The sequence below is a fragment of the Colletotrichum spaethianum genome, assembly GCF_022836535.1.
Source record: "Colletotrichum spaethianum MAFF 239500 DNA, contig46, whole genome shotgun sequence".
In the NCBI taxonomy this organism is placed as follows: Eukaryota; Fungi; Ascomycota; class Sordariomycetes; order Glomerellales; family Glomerellaceae; genus Colletotrichum; species Colletotrichum spaethianum.
Window position 1 is genome coordinate 222,060 of NW_026054816.1, and position 14,273 is coordinate 236,332.

General features: G+C 52.2%; 4 protein-coding genes across 4 annotated transcripts; 3 read left to right on the forward strand and 1 right to left on the reverse strand.

Moving 5' to 3' along the window:
* Positions 1–2,735: 2,735 nt before the first annotated feature.
* On the forward strand, positions 2,736–4,288 carry ColSpa_11447 (uncharacterized protein; the record flags this gene model as incomplete). The annotated part of the gene is made up of 4 exons (XM_049277659.1): positions 2,736–3,383; positions 3,418–3,531; positions 3,582–3,806; positions 3,866–4,288. 4 exons carry the CDS (start codon positions 2,736–2,738, stop codon positions 4,286–4,288), a joined length of 1,410 nt encoding a protein of 469 aa, XP_049133616.1.
* Positions 4,289–8,246: 3,958 nt separating this feature from the next.
* ColSpa_11448 (uncharacterized protein) lies at positions 8,247–9,200 on the forward strand (the record flags this gene model as incomplete). The annotated part of the gene is made up of 2 exons (XM_049277660.1): positions 8,247–8,428; positions 8,513–9,200. 2 exons carry the CDS (start codon positions 8,247–8,249, stop codon positions 9,198–9,200), a joined length of 870 nt encoding a protein of 289 aa, XP_049133617.1.
* A 690-nt stretch (positions 9,201–9,890) lies between these two features.
* ColSpa_11449 (uncharacterized protein) lies at positions 9,891–10,529 on the reverse strand (the record flags this gene model as incomplete). Its single annotated transcript, XM_049277661.1, has 2 exons — positions 9,891–10,361; positions 10,419–10,529. 2 exons carry the CDS (start codon positions 10,527–10,529, stop codon positions 9,891–9,893), a joined length of 582 nt encoding a protein of 193 aa, XP_049133618.1.
* Positions 10,530–12,326: 1,797 nt separating this feature from the next.
* Positions 12,327–13,305, forward strand: ColSpa_11450 (uncharacterized protein; the record flags this gene model as incomplete). The annotated part of the gene is made up of 2 exons (XM_049277662.1): positions 12,327–12,726; positions 12,806–13,305. 2 exons carry the CDS (start codon positions 12,327–12,329, stop codon positions 13,303–13,305), a joined length of 900 nt encoding a protein of 299 aa, XP_049133619.1.
* Between the last annotated feature and the right edge of the window lie 968 nt (positions 13,306–14,273).

A 14,273-nucleotide genomic window follows, 5' to 3' on the forward strand; every position in this document is an offset into this window, starting at 1 on the left:
AGCAACCACATCTGTAGCACACACCGCCAAACTAACCAAAAGGTAGAGAATGAGGAGGGGCGCCTAGATGGACACCATGCTGGCTAGAGCTGGAGGTGCGGCACATGGCTGGCGATCGTGGTACCGGAAGGCCATTCCGGTAGGAGCCGGCTGCAATATATTGCTTTTTCAAGCTCCACGTTGTCAAGGCTAGGCCTCGAATGACTGGCGCCCACAAGGCCCATATGGCCCTCAGGGTGGCAGGCTTGTGCAAATTCTTCACATGAATCGGAATTCGAGTCCTAACAGCGCTAGACATCAGAGACGTGGTCTCAAGCCGTACTGGGCTGGGCTTGGTTGGGCTGGTGGCTCGTCACGTCAGGCGAGACCAGGGATGAGAGGGACCATGGCATCACATCGCATCTCAGATGCCAGCCAGAAATCGAAAAACGTTCACCGGGCAAGCAAACAGTCCTCCCATCAGCAAGTCAGGCTCCAGTCAGCGCCCGTCAGCACCAGTGGCCTGCATATCGACACTTGGCTCAAGTGCATCGTCTTTACCCAGTCGATCGGGTCGTCATCCGTCATATTTTGGTTTCCAGTCGCAAGGGAACGTCGGCAGCGCATGTCTAAACAAGTCCCGGTCTTGGGATATCCCAGCAAGTTTGGTCCAGTCAAGAGTAGCCCGGTTTCGTCCGTTTGTGCACCCCTCAGCCTAAGAATCACTCCGCATATGACGTCGGAAATCCTTTGATCCAGCCAGCTGTACGTTTTATCAAGGGCACATGCAGGTGTCGGGTATCAAATGCCAAAGGCAGACAACGAATGCGAGAACGGAAACGTGGCTGCAAGTCGACGGCCACCACGGAGCGCGGTATGAAACTGTATGGATACCTTACTGCAACACAAACCCGATAACTAATTTGCAGACGCGAAAACTGAACCAAGGACAAGACGAAGGCATCAAACCTTTCCCCACTTACCATTCCGCCGTCCGTCTTGACGCAGTTCTCCAAGGTCTGATTCATTGCGGATCCATAGCCCAGCGGGATTGACTCCGGAGGGCTAAGGAGGGGGGCGAAGAGGAGGAGTAGAAAAAGAAAAACTCCACACAAACAGCCTAAACCTCAATGAGAGGCAGCTGCAGCGTTTACGCCACTCCAAACACCACCCATTGGCTTGCCTTCCCCAGATCTCGTCCACACTTCTGGAGTCTTAACTGTCGGTCTATGTATGGATATTATCGACACTCTTGTTCGTCTATCGATCGGAGACTTGTGGAGTAGTGCGCGGTTAACCCTAGTCCGGATAGATCTTTTTGTCGAAGAGAAGCAGCGCGATATAACGATCCCTGAGAAGAGGGGTCCGTCCCGAGCCAATCCGAGCTCAGATACCCAGAGTAAAGAGAGGCAGGGATTGTTCTTGGTGTGCCAGGCGAGACAAGTCTCATAGGGAATCTGCAACTCATCTGCATATCTCTGTTCTTCGTACGTCCGTACCGGGGAAGGCGTTCCTCTGCGGCCCCTGAGAGGATGGGGAGTGACGGTAATGACAGCACATAGAGGCGGAGACGAACAACCCGCACTCGCAGCAACTACAGTACAATACATCAGAAGCACTGCAGAGTGTGGCAGCCGCACAACATACTTGACGACAGGGGGGCGATGAGCTGGGGTGTTGAGATAGTGTCTTGAGCCCATGGAACCCAACCTGGGGGCCACGAGGCCGCGCCTGATCTGGCCTGGCCTTGCCTTATCCCATGATGACCAGCATCATAACACAATACATAGCACAACTATCTCTGCCTATGCCTGATGACATATGGTCCTGGCTGCCTTTCCCCTTGGATACCGACACGCATGCTACTGCAAAGAACGTCGTCCCCCATCGATCTCTGTCGTTGATCCCAACGACACCCCCCCTGTTCCAACCCCTGGTCTCCCTGGTGCCAGCCGCGAAGCCCCGACCCCCCGGCCACCTTGGGCTCCAGTCTCAAGATTGCCTACTGCGCACTATCATGTATCGTACGTACGAATACGTACCCACGTCGGCTCTGCAAGTAGCCGGCGCTGCGCGTCTCGAGAGATTGGGCCTTTTGCTACTGCCCCAGAGCCACCACTCTTGTTATGGTCAAACGTGCGTAGCATGATGCGGGCTGGTAGCGACACCGCGACACGACGAGGCAGAGAGACAGATGTGGCCCGCATTGCTTTTTCTTCGCGATACTGTGAGACTAGGGCCAGCCACCCTGGATCTCTCGCTCTGCCCTTCTTCTCTGATTCAGGCGAGAAGCAAGCAGAAAAAAATACGCTGACATGAAAAGGAGGAACCCCAGAGGATACCAACGTCCTACGGAACCCATATCGTGACTGGCAGGGGGGTTAATCCAATCCAATCCGATCTCCCACATTTTTTCGCGCTGTCTGAGATCGATCTCGCCGCCCATCTTACATGACGACTCGCCTCCGCCCGTCTTTTATTCTCGTGCTTGTGCTCCCTCTCTCTATCTGCAGTAATCCGTGGCGAGAACAGTCGCAAACACCGCTGAGAACTCGTAAAGTTCTCATATTTACACAAACACCCAGGACAGAATAGACCGTGGTGTTTCTGGCTCCCTGCCTTTGCTCCGTCAACCAGGAGCGAAACGTCGTCGGAATATGAGCTTGACCGTCTCCAATCGATTCGTCGGGCATCAGAGTTCTCTCGGTGGAAACGCCTTTCATCCGTTTCCTCCGCCGCATCATGGGTCATCTCTCATGCATCGCCAACAATGGCCAGCGCGCACACCTGTCCAGGTCCAGCCGCAGAACCGCGACCCGGCTGCTTCCTTGATACCCTCGCACAGCATCCGCCACAACACTGGACTTCCACGTTACAGTAAACCTCTGGACGCTGTTTCAGTCCCTTCATCGACATCGACCGTGGCCTCGGTTTCACGGGAATCGGATCCCAATCTTGACAACTACAGCCAGGATGCCAACGATAGCAGGTTTTCGACGCCGGCGTCGGGTCAGTCAGCCGGCATCATTAATCCGTTTGACCTTTCTGCCGCTGCACCTTCGGAGCCTCGTCATGTCCTCGTCCGCGTGGATGGCGACGCCGGTGCGTACCTCGGCAACGTTGTGGGACGGCCAGCCCCTCCTGAACTCAACCTCCCAACCGAGATGGACGGCTCGCGGTCGGTCACTAGCGGAGACCAGATCCAAACTGGCTGGAGCGTTGACTACTATGGCTTATCCCGCACCCCAAGGGAGTATGGAAATGGTATCGGATGGCGCTCTCAGGAATCCGAGGCCGTAGCGGATGCCCAGAGCAACTTTGGATGGCCTCGAAAGTACGTGTGCTCCATGTGCTCATTGCACTGGAAAGCCATGCCTTTGCCTGCCAAGGTCATTCGAGGAGATGTTAGTCAAAAGGACAGAATCGATCTAAGAATAGTATGTGCGGACACGCTCCGGCGTCTGCCGATCCCGACGGCACGCTTACAAGAACCAGCCGAACCCGTCAGATGGCCGGAGGGACCCGGCCTTCTCCCGGCCGGGGTGCTCAGAGGTACGTCACAGTGATGGGATCATGATGGGTGAACTGTGCGTTGACAGCAGCCCTACTCGCAGCTGCACTACTACCTCGACCATGAAGGCCCCGGTAACGAGCCGTGCGTCCGGGGTCTTTGTCAAATCTGCCGGCCCGTTTCATTCTTCCCGGACTCGCAACCGACGACCCACTGCTGTCCGCCGCCGGTTGTCGAACCGGGCTACCTCAAAGAGATCTACCGGTGCATCATGGACAACTGCCCGTTCTTGACAGACACGCGGCGGGAGATGAAGGTACATCTTAGCCTCCCGGCCACTGACCAAAGATTTAACTAACCTGCCTTTCCATACAGGCCCATCTTCATTCTCCCCGAAAGAATGGCCACAAGTCATATTTGACGGGACTAGCCAGCCGCATTGAGCATAGCCAAACCCTGAGCGCCATTGACAAGGAGATTTCTTCGCGGCTGATGCTCATGTTCAACGACAGAGACGCTCGCGGGCAGAAGTCCATTTCTCAGCCCATCAACACAGTCCTGGGTCCGGAGGACGTCAGCAGCCCTGCCATCTTACGAGAGCACACCCAATGGATGTCGTACCTTGGGCTGCACACTCCCGAGTTACACCGACGGGATTTCTTCGACTCGAGGACAAATCAGTGGTACTACCGAGAGTACAATCTCGATGACGACTTTGAAGACGCGTGCGAGAACACGCGGATCATTTCCTATGCTACTGGACGCCCAGTCAAAGCCTCGGACTTTCTCTGGCGCTGAACTCGATGTTCTTCCAGGCACGCTGAGCAGATGCGCATCGAGCGCCGGTGAACGATACGCATGTATGCGTTGAGTTCCGTTGCATTGACATCATCATTATATGAGAACACGGTCCTGTTGTCTTGATTTACTTGTGCAGGGCGAGCCGGCAAAGTCGAACCAGTCGAGATTCGGGACGAACGGGTATCACGACTTTATGCTTTGCTACGACCATCAACTGACAACCTGGCCAGTTGGCCAGTTGGCATCACGCCGTTTCTACGACATGTGAGCATATTTTTGGGCTTTCAGGCCATAATCGGGTGTTATCCACGCATATCTGGGGGGACAGTGTCTCCTTGTCTCCACGAACGGGTTTTTCTTTTTCCGGCATTTTTATCTTCCCACGCTATATGGAAAAGAGGGAGGGGCCTCCGGCGTTGATTGTGAATCTGAGGAGGGCTACTAGGCCCCCTTTTGTCTCCTTATCTTGAGCAGTAGCTTCCGGCGTATACGTATCTGCGGTGGCGATATCTTCATGGAGCAATCTGGATATACCCTACTTGGGCATTATGGGGCTCTTTTTTTGGTTCAATGTTAGGAGCGTAGGTTCACATCACGCGAATACTGATGGCGGAAGGACGCTTCAGAACTCAAGGAAGAAGGGCAAGGCAAAATTGCGTCAAACAATGAGCGTTATAGGTGGACGGAGATAGTGTATTCTAGGCCAGGAAGAACGTGCAACTCATGATTCTTGTTCTGCTCGCGTTTGAGGCAGGCGGTGGTTCAGGGGGTGAGCCTTGAGATAGATTGGGTCAGTAGACAAAGGAAATCCAGCGATAAACAACATGATACTATCTCGTGTCCAGGTTCTTCGACTGTTGCTTGATGGCTATACGTTGTAGACCGCTGCTGACTCAAGTCGGTGATTCTTACGACGGTGCCCCTAGCCTGAGCGGTCTCAACAAGTGAGGTCAAGGCGAGCGACGCGCGCGAGACAGCGGTGTCTTGGCCGCTGTACTCCAGTCTATCCAGCCCACTGGAAGGAATCTTTGTGTGTCTCATCCTCTAGATTCTGGTCCAACCTGTGTGTACGGCGGGTGGACTTTGGAGGGCTGGAGCGGGGGCCTCAAGGGATAAAATGGTGAGGTGACGAGGAGCCGTTCGGAAGGGAAGGTGCTCGGTGACAAGGTGTCGGCGGAACGTGTCTTAGGTCGGCTCATCGGAGATGGAGAGGGGAGGTTCACGGGCTTTTTGTATAATGTTTTGCTGAGTGTGTACTTGGTTCGGGGCAGTTCCTGGCCTTGGATAGGAGGTTCCAGCCATCGCCGTGGAGCAAACCCTGTGAAGCGTTTATGATAAGTTGAGTGTTTTTGAATTGACCGTGGCCCGATAAGGGGGGCCATCCGTATCTCCATGAGCGGTCATCCATCTTCTTGTGAACGGTTGCAGGAGCCCGAAGGCTGGCGCATATGTTCGGAATCTATTTTCATGCTTGTACCATCATGCTTGTGACTTAAGAGATTAGGGAGTACATCAAAACATCCCTGAGGGAAATGCCCTCAGTATCTAGAAGATTGACGAAGCTCTCGTCAGCCCTCACGGGAATTCGAAAATTCGATGTTTCTCTCCATACCTCGTATCTTTAAGTCCTTCCAGGGCCTTCCAGATTGGCTGGCGAGTTATCGACTTTGGAGGCTAGTTGCCAATCATTCCTCAAGGGTCTCTCAGTACGATCTATTCGAGGGTCCGTGGCATGAACCTAACCTGAGCCTCAAACTCTACATAGCAAGGTGACTCGCAGACCACGACAAGAACACTGATGGGACCGAGAGGCAATCTCTGGTCCAAATTTGAAATGTCTCCGCGTCTCTTCAAAAACCCCAGGGGGATCTACAGCGTTGTTACACGGGAAGTTTCATCCGAAGTCAACGTTACCGTTCCCCGGACCAATGTGAAGGTGCGTAGCCACCGGAAGTAAGCTTTTGCGAGTAGATGTCTATTTTCGACTTGGGCGCCCGACTCGGTTACAACCTTATCATAAATCATCAGTGTGGACACAATATAGCCATCGTTGTTTGGCGCAACCATCACGCACAGCTAAATCCGTTCTACCCCTAAATAGAATTCCCACCCGCTCTCCCATAGATCGGCCAGTGAGGGTAGTTCTTGGTACCAAGCTGTTAAGTCGGATCTAGCTAGTATACAAAGTGGCATAAGCTGCCCGCCTGGCCGTCATTTTCTTCGTCTTGCCGTGGTTAGAGTGGCTAGCGCCTGCTGAATGCTTAATCGGGATTCCACTTCAGCCACTTCAGCCACCCGCATTCCGCTGTCCTCGTTCCGAATCACTACTTTCCGTTCGGCGAAGTGGACCGACTCTTTTGTCTTTCGTCGCCGTGCATCCCTGATCTTATACAATTTACACAGCATGCCACTCGGCTTGCGCCAGGCACGACGAGGATTCCACACCTCGTAACCTCATACAGTATTAACTGACGAGTGCTGCAAGTACTCTAACCAGTGGTCAGCCGCCAATTGTTCACCCAGAAAACCAGAGCCAGTGCATGATGGGATTCACACCTCCGCTACAACCAGATGGCAAGGTGGAAGGACCATCTACCACCGAGTCATACCGTCGGTTTACAACGTCTGTCAAGTTGATTTCTCAAGGTGTAGCCGCGGGAAACTAAGGACGATCACATCACAAGCGCACTTTCCAAGTAAGGTTTGTTCCCTCGTCTCAGGAAAGGCATAAGGCCAAGAGGGGAAAGGTTTCGAAAGGAGGCGGCAGTGCCTGCTTGTCTGGCCTGCCTTTTCTTTCGGGATCTTCCTTTATAGGGTACAACTATGAGATATAAAAAAAGTTAAGTAACCTCAGCGTTATTTGTTTCGTGTGATATCCTTACGACCGGTCTCGCCGTAGTAAGGTTCTCCCAACGGGCGGTACGCGCACGCCGAAGTTGGATCGTCTCGTCGACCCTGAACTCCACACCAAACCCCAAATACAAATTGTCTTGTCTACCAGCTCACCTTTATTGGACCAAGTCCAAGTAACACGTCCAGTTCAACTTCCTTCCTCCACGCCTAAAGTGTCTACTTCAATACACGCGCCGTCACTCTTTGATTGGCCAGTGTCGGCACGTCTCGCGATCATACGCTGCCTCCGGTTTCTCTCTCCTGGTATCTCTTGCAGCTTCTTAGCGAACCACACCATCGGTGCTACCCGGGAAACGGCTTCATCTTCTTCGACTGTAGATCGGAGGGAGGAAAGAAGAGACTTGAAAATAAGTCCACGACCGCCCAAAACCTCAACTGATCACCGACCCGCTTGCGATATTCCTCCCAAGGACATGTCATCGCCATCACCATCGCCCTCGCTATGATCTCCTTGGCTGTTCGCTCGATTCGTGGAGCTGTGGCTCGGTTCTCTCCCAACTCGTACTCATACTCCTACTCACCGCTGTCGAACGCAAGCGGTCATTCCGAAACCTCGTTACCTGGAGGATCGAATCCTAACCCACAGTCGAAGTCCTTCCTTGCGAGACTAACGGCCATTCTTTTCTTCCTGCTACCCTCTTTCGTCCAGAGGAGGCTAAGACATGATTCCAAAAATCAACGCCGACGCCTTTACCCGACATCATGGCTTGATGGCTTGCGTGGTACCGCATCCCTAATCGTCTTTGTTTGCCACTATACAGGACCGAACTTTGGCTATTACCTTGCTCGACCATACGGCATCCCGGACGAAAACGATCATGTCGCTTCCTCGCCGCTACAGCTTCCTTTCCTGCGTGTCATCTACAGCGGCAAACCCATGGTTCACATCTTCTTTGTTATTTCAGGCTTCGTTCTCTCTCTTAAGTCTCTACAACAGGCCAGGAAACACAATTACGAAGGACTACACCGCACCCTCTCGAGTAGCGTCTTCCGCCGCGGCTTTCGGCTATTTCTTCCTACCACCGCCTCTACCTTTATCATCATGATCATGATCCGCCTTGGTTGGATGGGACAACCTCTGCCTACGCTATGGGAGCAACTGGTAGACTGGAAGAACGGGCTATGGAGGATTACCTTCAGCTGGCAGTGGGATATTACACAATTCCTCCCCTACGATGTCCATCTATGGACTATTCCTATCGAGTTCTCTAACTCGTTACTACTGTTTGTTACTTTGACTGGTGTAAGCCGTATGAAAACGTATTTACGTCTAGTATCTGTGCTTGCTATCATGTTGTACTGCCTTAGGTGCGGCCATTGGGCAGCCTTTGAGTTTTTCGGTGGCATGGTCCTTGCTGAGATCGGGCTTATTCAAGAGGCTCGCCGCGAGCGCGCTACCGCTGCTATCCAGAACAAGGAGGCGGAATCGGACACGGAGACCCCCAGCGGCACCCTGGAATCATATTCGAACTCTGCAACGACCCTTCTCTTCAAAACTTTCCTCCTTGGCAACTTTATTTTCGCGTTGTTTGTTGCTGGATGGCCTGATCAGGTCAACGACATCACGCCCGGAATTGCACCGCTCTTTCGTAACACTATGGAACCCTACTTTACCATGGGTGGAGATCTTGTTGCATTCCCCTGGTATGCACTTGGCGCCATTCAAATCGTGGCTGCCTTACAGCAGATTAAGGTGCTACAGAACCTCTTTGTTACACCCTTCGCGCAGTACCTCGCCGATATCAGCTATGCGCTGTACCTCGTCCACGGACCTGTCTTGGACGTCCTAGAACATCGCTGGATGCCCTACGTCTGGGCTTTAGTTGGTGGCAGAGACGAAGCCGGTATGTGGGGACGGATGATAGCATGGTTCATCGGTTTGGTTGCGCTGGGAGTACCTACCATCTGGGGTAGTGATGTTTTCTGGCGAACGGTCGATGTTCACACCGTTAAGTTTTCACGCTGGGTCGAGACTCTCTGTGTGCGAGATGAATGAATGGGACCTTTGCATTGGAAAGGTGGGTTTCGTAGGAGACGGTGTGCGTGGTATGCTAGCATTTGGGACGCCGTGTAGCAGCCCAGACGTTGGTTCGTTACCTCGTATGAGATATAGACAGATTAGCGCTATCTTCGTGAAGAAACAAATATATATCATGTATGTCTTCCAACTGCAGACTTCGTGGAGCCAAAGGCCTGCTTGGTGAAGAAAGTGCGGTCATGCCGTCTGGTCAAGTACCTACTGCATCTCCACCGGACAACACATTCGAAAGGAGCAAGAATGACGCCTCAACTAGGCTTAATGCCAAGGCCAATCCTCCAGGGTGCTATATGAATAAAGACGGCAGGTGCAGAACTAACCACAGAGTCCATAGTTCAGGGCGTTACAAGCTCAATTCCAATTTTCGGCTCTTTAAAGTTGAGGAGCGTTGCCCATCAAGTTGAGTGGATGAAACAGCCACGGCAACTGATATCATCGCGCCACTTAAAGGGCTGAAAGAGGGTTGATCGCGTGTAGTTGTTGTGCCAGGGCGACCGCCGAATACTTATGTTGGCTGGAACTACTCAGTTGTGACCGTTCCAACTTGGCCTCAAGGCCTTGGAAGTGAGCAATATAGGCATCCACCAAGCATCATGTACATGTTGGGTCTTGGTTTCACGACAACATCTCTTCTCTTTAAACCGAAGGTTAAACCGACAAACATCCCACATAGGCAATCCAATTTAGTCTCCCAGTAAAAGAGAGAACAATAGAAATGCCTCGCTTTCGCACCAAAAGCCACCCTTGGCTTGGAACCCCCTGGTTCTCTAAGACACAGTTGTGGGGATTGCCAGTGCCACCGATATGTTCCTTGGCTCCGACGCCGCAGAACTTGAGATCTTTGGTGTAGTAGACGCGCATAGGGCCAGGCTTGTTGATAGAGCCCTTCTTAGCATTAAAGTCGTAGCGCTTGCCGTTACTGAAGACGGGAAGCTCGTAGACATTTTCGTTGCAGCCGGAGGCAAATTTCATGACATTACCCTTGTTGTCAAACTTTTTCGGGTAGCCGCTGAAGCCCGCCTTGGTCCCGGCCTCTCGGAAGTACCCAATGGCACAGTCTTGACTGACCTCGCCGTACGTTACGCCGTCATTATTGGCGCCGGCTTTGCAAACGTAGACCTAGGCGACTATTGTCAGTACACAGCAGAAGACACAACTCGAAGAGTGTCCAATTACCTGGCCGGACTGGCGGATCTTAACAGTGCCGTTTTGATTGGAGAGACGGACCGGGCTTGCAATGGCAGCGGTGGCAGCAAGAAGAGTGAGTAGGTAAGTGCAAGAAACCATTTTGTTGATTTGGCACGGTTGATGGATTCTTCAAAAACGAGTGTAATAAAACGGCTGTTAGTCTGAAACCTGGGAATGAGAGTAAAAGAGTGACAATAGACTATGAAGTCGAAAACGAGTCTAAGAAGGTGCTAGAGTGTTGCTAGTTGCGGGATGAGCATCAGAACTTATTCTCGACGAGGCAAACCTATATATACTTGATAATTGAGTGTTCAGTTTCGTTGACTGGAAATTAGTAATAAGACGTCAGGGGCGTCGCGATGATAGATCCAGGACACGGCTAAGCCGAACAATAAAGGTGTATACTCCATGTCAGCCACGAGTACGGTAGGCAGTCTACTCAACATGATCGTCGTTCATCCAAATAATGTTACTGAGCATAGCCACTTGTAATATAGATCCGTAGAAGGGGCCTGGGACGTGGAATCGGTGCTATCTTCGAGGTGAAGAGTTTCCTTCGCAAAGGAGCCTTCGTCCTCATGCTGTGATGCTGATTCTTTCATTCTGCGTTTGTTCTGTTCATATCCCGATTGTCCCTCGTACTCTCTGGACAGCTTTGTTTGACTTTCCTCCCGGGCCAAAAACAGTAGCAGTAGCCTAGGAGAGAAAGGCATGCGAGAGTAGTATCCAAAGGGGCTCGAAAACATCCCAGTCTAACTCATTGCGGGGCAAAGTAACAGTACATGGAATTGTAGGTATCCCACATACTCACGGCCTTGGAGCAAATCATTTGGATGCATGTAAGGTTTTGCTATCCCTGTTATCCTGTTGAGAAGATGGAATTGCGGTACTGCGACTCCTCGAAATACCTTGAGCAAATCGACTTGAGCCCTGTGGACCAAAGCAACGAGTAAGTCGGAGGCCCGGCTAAGCGTAGGGGGTTCACATGCTTGCATAAGTATGGGGCTGCGAATCTGTCGAACGCGGCTTTCTACCCACACTTGCTGGCGATCTCTACTGGGATATCGTCGCAAGTGTTAGGTTGCAGCATGATGAAGATGCGGTTCCTGCCTATCATATGATCTCCGGCGTTCTGACTAATGTCCAGATGGTGGAACTTTCAGCCAGGCCCCTATGAAGATCGTTAGCTTAGCCACAGCGAGGATCGTTGTTCTTGACATGCGGATTTGCGCGTGAACGCTAGCCCCTAGAGAAAGTTTGACCGTAACTATTAGACTGGGACGGCTCATAGAATATAACATAACATGCTACAAGGTGTATGACATCTCACAGAGTGTTGGTGAACACATATCTCAAATAAATGGGTTTGCTGTAATTTTGGTGCTGGTCACGGTCGCTCAGAAGAGAGCTAATAATAGACTGACATTATGTTCTGGTCCGGTACAGAAAATACGTCGCATATTTAAGGTTGATTAGAGTTCGGTGCGGATCTTGCCACAGGATCGCGGCATCCGAACGGCATTGAGGGTAGGTAGCCTTTTTATCAGGCCATGCTAGTTCCCGGTCGCTGCCGGCGACCGCAGCACGAACACCATCCCGGCACGTCATCCGGCCTGAGGGCCCCGGTGCCTTGGGGCCTTCCAGTTTTAGTATGCAATGTTCCCTTCTGAGCCGTGCTGAACCTTAAAAGTCCAGCATTGTTGCAATAAGTGTTCGCGAACCACTCATAGAATTCATTGCCACTACCTCTTGCATTCGACAAACCATTCTCATTCTACGGCACAGGGGCGAAGCAAGTCTTTAACAGAGGCAGAAACAAAAGAAAAGAAGAAGAAGAAGAACAAGAAGAAGAAAGAAAAGGAGCAAGTAAAAGTTGTAGAATAGTTTGGCGACACCATGTCATGCGTAAATCTCCATCTTGAAGACGACGGCGCGCCTGCTTTCGCGAGCAAGGTCATCGATAAACTCAACCACGCCCTCGCCTCAACCATTTCAACGTCTCCCGACGAAGCCGCCGCCGCTTTGGATGCTCTTTTGGGCCAGGACTATGCGCAACACGGCACAGCAGGGTCTTTTCTCTGGTGGTTCTGGGATCTGGTCCATGATCTCGCACGCCAGGTTCCCTATGACAGTCCTCAACAAGACCGACTTGTGGCGGTCATCAAGGCACTTACATGCCTGCCTTGCAATTCGGTGAACCTCGGTGAAGAATGGGGCGCCAGTGACGAGAACTCTGTTGCGCCATGGGCCAAATTCCCCATGTTTGGCAACACACTCGGCGAGAAGCTCGATGATGGTATGTTCATGCGCGCGCTTTCGCCTCCCAAACACTTTCCGGAATGTGGGATGCAAACTAAGAAATTTACGCCTGCCAGGTGATTTGAAAGCTCCTGGGGAATATCAGAGGAAAGAGCGCCGCGTGAACCTCCAGGCATATGCTGCCAGAGTCATGGGCCTATGCCTCGTCCCGTTGGAGACGTATGCCATCTGGGCGCTCGTAGACGCGCTGGAGGGAGCCGTGACGCCCGTCCGCGGTGCCCCGGATGCAACAAACCCGGATCCCGCCGCGGTGGAAGACATCTCGTACAAGGCCAGAAGCGCAGCATCCTGGATGGTTCACGCAGGCCATGTGTTGCACGGGCGCGACGAGGAGATTCGTGGGGTAACGGCTGGTCCTCTGTGGAAGCTTGACAAGAAGGAGGCAACCAAGCTGAGACGAAAGTTCAAAGGAACAAATGGGTTGTGCCCGCAGCGGTGGCAGTTATGGAAGGAGAGGTTTGTGGCCGTTCGGGACGCCGAGGGACTGGACGGACGGGCTCGCGAGGATGCAGGGAATGCTTTCGCAGTGATGGAAAAGGTTGAAAAGAGCCAGTAGCTATGTTTGCAACGAAAGAGACTCTGAGTTATTGATGCCTTTTAGGGGTTTATCAGGCGAAGCTGTAAAGGCCTCTTGTTGGGTAGCCGCTCGCTCAATAGGCCTTGGTGAGATCTAGATCAGCATAACCACTATACTCGCGTGCATGCAACTCGGCCACGGTATTTCTCTCCTGTTATGTGACGGAGGAGTATTGAAGTACAATGAATCACGGGGTTCGTCTTTGTGTTGAGTATCAAGACCGCGTGTCTTGGGCTACAAACCAAGACATTGACATGCTGATCGGGGCCAACGTTACCTTGTTTCCACCCGAAGGACTCGGCGCGAGAGACAAACTACCAGGCCCTCTCTTCGTATATTTCCCCTGACTGGATCTTCCTCGAAAAGCCATCTTGACTTCTCCGAAAGGCCTACGTAAACCTGCAGTGGATACTGTCCAGGCATGAGTTGCGTGATACACACGTTGCCGGAGAAACTTCGTGAGTCAAGATTCCAAACTGGAGACCTTACGTAGATCCACAGTCAACTCAGATTTCTGATCCTCAGCCCGGCACCCCCGGACTTGCTGCTTCATATACTTCGTTCTCGAACATTGCCTTTTTGCGAAACTACCCGTAAGATCGATATGATGCGAAGCACGAAGTGACGATTCAAGAGACGCAAATGCGTCACTGTCCTGAATCCTAAGTCGCGCAAAGTGTCCCTCCTAGAAATGATCCCCACGAGTTCGGGTAGCTTGAGAGCGGCGAGACAAGTCTTGAGTGACAGTCGATCCTTTTGGTCTCAGATAAGAAACTAGACGCGGCTGTATACTGCCTTTCGGAAGATGCCGAACCAAGTAGACGTCAAACTTGCTATGCCATGCTCGTCCTCGGAGGCTACGTTGCGGAAACCTTCGAATACAGGAACTATGCGAGGTTGTTCCAAGACCAAAGGGGCCGCATTTGCAGCACAACAACAATGGCATG